The 9351-nt window shown below is 54.0% G+C and overlaps 2 protein-coding genes across 2 annotated transcripts; one reads left to right on the top strand and one right to left on the bottom strand.

The window, feature by feature from the left end:
* Positions 1–60: 60 nt before the first annotated feature.
* B0H18DRAFT_279204 (uncharacterized protein) lies at positions 61–771 on the top strand. The gene is made up of 2 exons (XM_048037386.1): positions 61–174; positions 233–771. The coding sequence occupies exons 1-2, from the start codon at positions 100–102 to the stop codon at positions 485–487; spliced, it is 330 nt and encodes a 109-aa protein (XP_047885263.1). The 5' UTR covers positions 61–99; the 3' UTR covers positions 488–771.
* A 2033-nt stretch (positions 772–2804) lies between these two features.
* B0H18DRAFT_891054 (ribonuclease H-like domain-containing protein) lies at positions 2805–4213 on the bottom strand (the record flags this gene model as incomplete). The annotated part of the gene is made up of 5 exons (XM_048041320.1): positions 2805–3130; positions 3179–3395; positions 3448–3506; positions 3618–3795; positions 3854–4213. 5 exons carry the CDS (start codon positions 4211–4213, stop codon positions 2805–2807), a joined length of 1140 nt encoding a protein of 379 aa, XP_047885264.1.
* Positions 4214–9351: the final 5138 nt, after the last annotated feature.

Raw genomic sequence — 9351 nt, forward strand, 5'->3', positions numbered from 1 at the left:
CGAGGCGTAGGTTCTTCTTTCTGTTCCGTCCGTGTGACAATCGACGGAACATTCGTGCAGGCTGTGGCTCTCGGGGTATGAGAGGATAAACCGCTTGTCATGCACGTCCGCGTGCTCAACGCTGCGCGCAAGGCCGCGATCGCGTGGAACAACGCCTCCTTCCTCAGTACACCTGTGAGTCCCTTTTCGAGAGGTGAAGCTGACGGGCGATCATCTCACACATTCTATACAGGTCGACTTCCCCGTGGCCTCCACCTCGCAGCTTGCTGTCTCGAAGTCACCGCTCCTCGCGCTCCTCGCGAACACCGGCCAATCGTCCTCGCCGAGCTGGTCCGTTCCCAGCACGAACTACACCAAGGGCGAGGAGCTCATCGACGTGTTGAGCTGCGTGACGACCAAAGTCGGCAGCGCCGGTGCGGTGGCGTGGACGGGGAGCTCGGGGATGCCTGCGGTGCGTGTATCATTTGCGTTGAGGACGCACCGCTGACGCCGGAGCGACAGGTCCTTCTGCCGACGTCGGTGTTCAACGCGAGCTACTGCAACACGCTCAAAGGCGATGTCAGTGGAAACGCGGGCAGCCCGTGGGTCGCGCAGTCATCTGGGAGGGGGCTGGGCTTGAGCGTGGCCGGTGCGCTGGTCGCTACGGCCTTTACCATCTGGTCTCTCGCTACGTGGGCGCTCTAAGCGAGTGGAGCCCAGGTTAGAGTTGGATGTACGCTGCCGTAGTGGTTGTGGACCCGGATGATGGTCGGCTTGTTGGTTGTGATATTTGGGACGTTCAGACAGACTGGACTTTCAGCATGACGATGTAGATCTCTGTACTGTTGTATCAGTTTGTTTTGTAGACGTGTGTGTTGTACAGTACTCGATGGCTGTAGATTTTACGTAGACTGTTGAAGGGTGGCCTTGTTTCGGTTGTTCAGTAGTACCGTGATAGGGCCTGGCACAGTGATCTGCGTTCAAACGTTCAAGGTCAAGGTTAGTCTCCCCATAGTCCTAGGCATACCTTGGGCATACCTCAGAGAAGATTTGTTGACGGTGGGGAAGGCGGTCCTCTATGGGTCACGGTGGCAACGAGGACTTTGCTGACCTTGACGTCGGAGGAATGGCACTGCGTCTGACCATAATGAAGGGCGTGAATATTGAATGACGAGTATTAACTCGGTGGTACGAAGCATTGTACGACTAAGATCTCTTGCATTGTGAGAGCAATCGACAAGTTGATTCGGTCGGCGAGCGCGAGTGTCTACGGGATTAAGTCAGATATAACAAAAGTAGGGATCTGGCGGACAAACAGTACTCATGCAAAACTCACGTCAATTTTCCGCCACAACATAGAAGTCTGAACTTCCCACCTCATCGTTAGATGCGGTACCATCAGCAGCGTGCCCTTGATATGCGCGATGCCGAGTCAACAATCCTACTCAGTCAGGGACTATTTCAGCGGTCCGAGTCGTGCATCACCGTGGGAGGGCATTGGCATTGCATGGAGCATAGAGGGGCTATGATACAGTATATACACAAATGGGGGACATGTCCGAGCTACCATAAAATACGCTAGCCAGCGAACCTAACTGTGGCTTGGAGGGAGGTAAGGTCTACCTATGCCCCGGGGTTAGCTCGATTAGACGCTCCTTGCCGGCTTGAACAAGCTCCTTGTATGTAGCCTCGCGGAAAGTAGGAAACAGGTGCGGTTGCATGGACGGCGCGATGTGGAGCTCGGGCTGGTAGGTGATCCCAGCGACGTGATGCAAACTGACCAAATAGATACATTCCTTGGTTAAGCCGTACTTCTTGACCGTGGCCATCCCCCAACAGCGGTGATCTGGCGGTGACTCTAAGCGATCGGCGTAGCATTTCTGGAGATGGTATCAGCATCGACGCCATCCTAGCGGAGATACAGTAAGATCACTCACGTCCATCGCCTTCCGGACGATGCCACCGACCGCCCGTGCGAGCTCTATACTGGTGATATGGCCAGTCTTGGTCAAGAGTTGAACGTCCTGTGCGACCTCCGTTCTAGCCTTTTCGTGGTTGGGCCACTACATGACGCATCGGACATAGTCAGCCGTGCCGTTGAGCGAAGCAAGAATGAGGAGATAAATACATACCTGGACCCTGACCTTGATCTTCTTGCTTTCTGGAATCTTCTTGCTTTCTGGAAACTTCTCGAAAGAGTTTTGGAACGGAGTGGCCAATCCATCCGGGATCGTGTCCGTCCGGTTCTCCACCGTGAGCGTGCGCATGTCGATGCCACGCCTGCCAAAATACACCGACGGGAAAAAGCCCTCGGGATATTTCTCACTTTTGGCCTTTGTCGTCGTTGCATAGGTCTGAGGAAGGAGATACATTCCCGTAGCTGCATTCCAGGTGGCCCGGGTGCAGCCACAAGTTTGTGGCCTGATGATCGCAGGGAACAGTCGAGGTGGCCTCGATGGAGCGACTTGGATAAGGCTCCAACTATATAATATATATACACCAAAGACCTGTATATATATGGTATATGGTATATATATAGTATATATACAGTATATATATGGTATATATGGTATGCAGGAAGTACTAATATTTCATATTATCAAACTTGAAAAGACCATCTTTGAGCCATTGCTTTGAGCACATGGCCTCACTAATTGTCTCTGCCCTCAGAGAGCTGCGTGTGTCAACACAAAGGTGACGAGAAGCAGAAAACAAACGCTCGACAGAAACAGAAGCTCCTGGGATGGCGAGGAAGTCCCTGGCAATAGATGCAATGACACGGAACTTGCTTGCATTTTCCTGAAGAGAACATATCAAGTATAGGCTCAGACAGCCACGGAAGAACATACCTTCCACCATCCAAGTGGATCGTGTGGGTTACCCCTTCCACCCTCGAAGCGCAGCCATCGTACGACCTCTGAGTCCTGAACATCAGCTCCATCTTGAGCTTCAGGGTCTGGAACATCAGCAGACAGTAGGTCAAGGAAGGATGCTGGGGTCGCTACTGGAGCTGGACGTGCAGGCGCATCCGTAGCTTTCGGTAGCTTCTTCTCATACTCGTGGAAGACATGTTCGAAGAGGGCTTCAGCGCGGAGCTTCTCCTCACTACCGAGCTTGCTAAACCAGTTGACACGGAGGTTTGGATGGCACACTACAAACAATGAAACATACATCGAGAGAGTTCAACATAAGCACATACCTGTTGCAACCACATTGTACTGACACTCCCTTGCCTTCGTGTAGTATTGCTCTAGTTTCGAAAGACCAGCCTGTGCCGCAACAGCTAGCATAGGCTTCGTACTCGGGCTTGTAATCGTGTCGGTCAAAGCTGTCTTCATATGGGCATACATGGGCAATACCCATGGCAGCGTCGGCATGCTTTGCTTCGACATGATGTGGGTGACATGTGTGAAGTGCTTGACATAACATTAGACACATACACGGAGAGGCAAGTAAGGATGTACATACACTGAGCAGATTTGCAAGCTGCTGTAGGAAGTTCCAGTCTTCGGGGAACAGCGTGAGAGCTTCGAGATCATCACGCTCGGCAACCCAATCGGTGATGGCCTACAGACTCGAGCTGTCAGTAAGACACTGCATAGAACGAGCCAATCGTACCTTCTTGAGTAGCAGAGCACGCTCGATCATTGCATGAGTACAGTTCCATCGTGTACGCACATCGCGGACCGGCATTAACGTAGTGAGCGGTTTCCCACCAGTCGGATTGGGCTTCCCTTCGTAATGGCGCACAGCATGTTTGCGGAACGACGAGCGACGTTGAGGCGAGCTCACAATCTTGCGCACGATGAGGCGTAGCTGAAACATACCATCACTATTATCTGTTCGCAACACCACTTGAAAGAACTCGACTGACCTTTTGAACAGCATTGAGGATCTCTTCATCACTGATCGGTGTATCCTTGTCTTCGTCCGAACACAGGTCCGCGAGCTTCTCATCCATGGCTGCAGCCTCTTCCTCCTCCATCGCGTTGAGCTCGTCATCATCTTCGAGGTCGTAATGAAAGGGGAGGAACTTATGAAGGAGGTACCAATCATTCTCGTCGGGATCTTCAGCATCAATGATAGATGCTAAGATCTTCTGCACGACGAGGTTGACGACGTGCGCGAGACACCGTATCTGGCCGTTCTCGGGAGAGAAGTGTATGCCATACTTCTCTAGGAGTAGGCCAGTCAAAGTCCTCGCCAAAACATCGTTCGTCGAGGCATTATCCATCGTCAAAGCTATGAAGTAAGGTCACCATATAGCTCCGTCACGAGAGAGCACAAAAGAGGAACATATCTTATCGAGACTCCCTCGCTTACTCCCAGATTCCATGAAGGCCTTCGCCGCGTTGACGCCCTCGTGTTCATCGTCCAAGAGGTGCCGGAAGTCGACGAGACGCTCGACGAGCTGCCAATCGTCGTCGATGAAGCTTGCGATGGTGCCCGCAAACGTGTACATCATCTGCGCTGTCGTCCAGGTATCCGTCGAAAAAGCAATCTTGGATTTGACGGCCTGAGTGCCGACGAGAGTCGGGCGACTCACCCGTGGTGAAGGGAAGATCGTCCTCGACGATCCAGGCTGCGAAGACTTGGAGGAACCCGCGTTGCGTCGGCTCGACCTTCGGGTTAAGCTTACCCTCTTTGAGGTAGCCCTCCATGAGCTTCGCGCTCGCGACCGTGAAGCCACCGCCAGAGGTCGATGCCGTCGATCCACCTGGGGCGGATGTTGTGTCCTGGCCTGGCTCTGCCGCTGCTGCTGCCGCCGCCGCCGCCTCCTTGTGCTTCTGGGATATGTGCAAGGTCAGGTTGCCGAGCACCGGACGCTTCGTCTCGTCGGCCCAGTTGTCGCTGTCGACGGACCGCTCGAAGCTGCACTTGCTGTTCACCAGGTGAGTCCACAGCGATATTTGAGAGGTACTAGTCACACACCTTCCACAGAACCGGCACTGGAACGTCCACCGTTTGCCCGCCATCGGGTCGAACGTCGCAACCGCTGGCTCCCAGTGCTGGAGTGTTCGGTTTACAGGGCCCCGCGCACCTGTGCGTTGCTTCTCAGCCGCCTCGCGCGCCTCGACTTGACGGAGGGCTGAACGGCCATCGGAGAGCTCGTGGTCGGAGTCTTCGACATCCTCGACAGTCGTGCGTCGACGGCTTGAGGTGGACGCGCGTTCAGGAAGCTCCGTTTGCTTCTGTTTGTTTGGACGGGCTGGGCGGCGGTAAGGCTTCTTTTTCGGCGGTGAGCGCGCGCGCTGTAGTGCGGCAAACGGCGGTCAGCACGTTAAGGTTTACACGGTGAGCACTGCCTTCGAACCTTATTCTGCTTATCCTTTCCCTTCCCCTTCGTGGTCGCCGCCGCTCTCTTTGTTTTCGTGATATCTCTCGCCCTCGTACCTCTACCCTTCGTACCTCTACCCTTCTCGCCATCCGTGCCTGCATCTACCTCCATTTCGGCGTCACTGCCGTTTTTGGCTGAGCTGTCCGATGACGCGACCGAAAAGAACACAAAAGCCACACAAAAACCCAACCGTGAGGTCGAGCAGTGGTATGCGAGGCCTCTGAGTCTATGAGATGTACGGGGGACTGTACAGTGGTCTAGGTAAGAAGGAGGAGGACGGACAAGACTCCGAACGACGTGGGAGAGCTTCGAAGACGTCGAAGACTGTTCGAAGACGAGGGCTAAGCCTCGAAGGTAGGAGGGGGAGTTTCGACAGACGTGTCGAACGAACGGTGACAAGGAAGGCGAGCGACGGCAGGAGAAGAAGTGTAGAGCCTCTCGGGGCAACTACGAGCTGGCGAACGTACTGGCGAACTGACTGACTGGCTTCGAACGTACTGACTGACTGGCGAACTTGCTGACTTCGAACGTACTGGCTGACTGACGAACCTCGCCGGTGCGAGGTGAGATTGAGAGGGTAAGGTGGTCTCTCAGATTCGAAGGGAACCAGTCCCAGAGTATATACAGGGAAACACGGCTATTACCACTACGGAGCTCCGACGGCCCCAAACATCCGGCTATGGCTTCTAACACGTGACAACTGCTCTCGGGCTCGCTAACCAGTGGTCCGAAGGCCGACCGGCTATCACATGACACCGGAAACCAAGACCACTCGTCGAGGATGTGAGACGACCTGCAAGGACCCACTGGACATCCTGTAGCATCCTATGGTCTTGTAGGAGTTCTTCTAACACCGTAGCACATCTTCTAACATGTTCGAGTGTCTTCTAACACATAGTGTATCTTCGAGTGACCTGCGTATTCTGGGCTCGTCTAGATAGGTGGGTAGGTGCTCCTATAGCGTCACTGAGGTGCCGGAAGGTCGCGGATAGTCTTCCAAGGTGAGCCAGGGTTGGCTACGAACTTCGAAATCTTCGAACAGTTGTAGTGGATCTTCTAAGAGCTTCGGAGCATCGTAGAGGCCTAGATTGCGTTTTCGGGGCTTAGATAGCCTAGAGGCGTATCATCTCCCCCTTACTGAAATCCTGACCGTCCTCGGTCAGCGGGTATAGCAGATGAAGGGTGCTTGTTTCGTAGAGGACCACCGGGGTCGGTAGAAGGTGAAGGGTGGTTGAAATTGGAGGTAGGACGTGAACTAAGCATTGCTTGGGTGGTATCATTGCCCCCTACGGCGGGAACAGCTCGTCTAGCACCGTAGAAGACCCTAGCTGTCTTCGTACAAAACACTGTCTGCATCCAGCTTGTCAAATGCATCTTCGAAGTGTTCGGAGGCTCCTAGGGACATCATAGACTCCTTCTCCTTCTCTCTAGCCAGCGGTACACTGTGACGTGCGTGGCTGCGTGATTGAACAACCAATGGGCCGTGATAGCAAGGTCTCGTCTTCGCATTGGGTGACTGCCTGACTGACATGTTCGGAGCTTGATCTAGGTCGTCTCGAAGAAAGTCGAGGTCCCTGACTGTCTCGTAACGCTCAGGCTCGACCCCAAGGTGCAGCGGGCATCTTTGCAAGGTATTCACTCTACGAACGATTAGGTTTGTTGGGTCTGGGGCCATGTTGGGTGGTAGGACTAGGTACGTGTCTTCGAACGTTCGGAGTTGTTGTTCATGCACTCCACGTCGATCCCATGGCCATAGATTGTCTCCAAAAGCGAAAAACAGTGCGGCAGTGACGAACAGCACCACACACATGTAGAAGACTCTCGACACGTGTTTGGGTGGACCTGCTGGTTGCGAGAGCAATAGGGTATGTTCGACGTCTTCGAGGTGTGGGTCTAGCTTTCGAGGCGTGTCTGGTGATGGTACTACCAAGTGGTCGCGGTGATCCTCCCCCTTACTGAAATTGTGACCGTCCTCGGTCAGCGCAGAGATAGATACAAGAGACGGGCGGGGCGGGGAGGGAAGCATGGGCTGCTCGTCATGCTCGGGCAACATAGTAGCCAGTGGAGGTGACAGGCCATCCATCGTAGGAGTGTTCGAAGATTTTGGCGGTAGCACAGCGCACGGTAACTTCGAAGACGTAGGAGCAGAGTCTGGCAACATCGAAGGAGTGGGGGCAGACATCATAGGAGGATCCAAAGGCGTCGTAGTTGCAGAAAGATAGTCCGAACTTTTCGGAGCGTAAGCATAAGCATCCAATGATTTCGGAGGCATAGCAGGAAGGTCGGAAGGTTCCGGAGATGGGAGGGGACAGTTCGACGATTCTAGAAATGGCATAAGAGGCTTCGAGGATTTCGTAGACCTGGGATGGTGGTCTGACGATCTCAGAGATGTAGCTCGAAAGTTCGAAGATTCTTGAGACGTAGGAGTGTGGTGTTGCATTTCTGAAGGGATAGAAGGGGTGTCAAACGTCGTAGGAGTGTTCAAGGATTCCATCAGCGTAGAGAGATTGTTCGAAGACATCTGTTGATAGTCCAAAAGTCTCGGAGACATGGCTTGACCGTTCGAAGATTTCGGAGACGTAGGGGCATGATCTGGCCATTTCGGAGAGATAGGAGGAGTGTCCAATGTCGTAGGAGCACTCAAAGATTCCGTCGACGTGGGGAGATCACCGTTCAAAGGCTTCGAAGACATAGGTCGATAGTCCGAACATTTCGGAGGTGCAGGTTGGTCATCTGACAATCTCGGAGACGTAGGTCGACTGTCCGAAGATTTCGAAGATGTAGGTCGTATGTCTGAAGACTTCGAAGACGTAGGAGTCTCTTCTAACGTAAGGCTCCCTCCGGAAGGCCCCTAACACGGTGACAACTGGGGAAGTGTCTTTGATCATAAGGCTGTAGTTCGAAAGTGGTTCCATAGCTGCAGTGTTTGTAGACGCCTGGTTCGTCTTGCGCTCCGCCGTCCGAGGCGTCAGTGCTGCCCAGTATCGGTCGCGAAGGTACGAAGGCAATTTTCGAAGCTCCTCAGATGTCAATGGTACACACGGAGTGTTCGATGAGGACTCGACAGCCAGTTCGGCAAGCTGGGGCGGGGGCTGTGCTATAAAGAAGCTGGCTCGGCTCTGTCGCTTCGTGGGAGATGCTTCGAAATTTCGAGGGCTCGCTTCGAACTTCGTAGGGGTCGCTTCGAAACGTTGGGTGGGAGGAGGTGCGTAGGTCATGTCTCGAACATTTGCAGATGGGAAAGCGGGACTCTCGGTGTCGATGGTAGGTCGGACGACTGGCGCAGGCGCTAGGGTACTTGGTCTTGTCTTCGAACATGACAGGCGGTTTGGGGCTCGCTCCGAAAACTTCGAACACGTCATGGGTAGTAGTGGTTGATCAGCCAGGTGGGTGTTCGAGCGTAGGGGATGCTTCTCGATGACAACTCGGTCGACAACGGTCTGCTTATGCTGTTCCCGAGCATAGATCTCCGTCAACCGTGATAGCTGGGTGTCCATGCAGGCTAGCATCTCTCCAATGTCGAGGGCATGCGTAGGGATAGGCGGACTCTCGACTGCTTCATAGAGCAACTGCGTGGCTGTAGCGCCTTGCATAGCACTGCCTGAACCACTCGAAGACGACGAACTGAGTCCTAACTTGCTCGAACGACGTGCATGTTCGTAGATAGCGTCTCGGAGGGTCTCGCTGTCTCGGCGACTCATGAAGCGGTTGTCGAACGAGACGATCTTGCCATCGGGGTTCCGTCGACACAGGCCCTTCTTCCTGTCTTCTTCGAACATCTCGCAGTCACCGATCCAACATCCCGAACGTCCGCAATAGAAGCACCGAGGGCTGTCACGACTGTTCGAGAATTCGGTGACCGGCTGTGAGACTGCTGGGCCTCGAGGGTCTTGATCAGCGTCTGTAGCAATGGTAGGAGGTCTTCGGACTTCGTGGTCACAGGTGGGGATGGCAGGATAGACACAGCGGGTGTGGTCGTAGGCATAGGGGGACTAGCTTGCCGAAAGGTCGAAGCTGGTGTAGGACCATCTAAC

The sequence above is a fragment of the Fomitopsis serialis genome (assembly GCF_022376445.1).
Source record: "Fomitopsis serialis strain Sig1Antser10 chromosome Unknown B0H18scaffold_268, whole genome shotgun sequence".
NCBI lineage: Eukaryota > Fungi > Basidiomycota > Agaricomycetes > Polyporales > Fomitopsidaceae > Fomitopsis > Fomitopsis serialis.

What these genes read in the sequence shown, in the direction of transcription:
- B0H18DRAFT_279204 (XM_048037386.1), top strand. Translation starts at nt 100, where the DNA reads ATGCACGTCCGCGTGCTCAACGCTGCGCGCAAGGCCGCGATCGCGTGG. An exon ending in CCTCCTTCCTCAGTACACCT is followed by an intron (nt 175 to 232) that starts GTGAGTCCCTTT and finishes CATTCTATACAG; the next exon opens with GTCGACTTCCCCGTGGCCTC.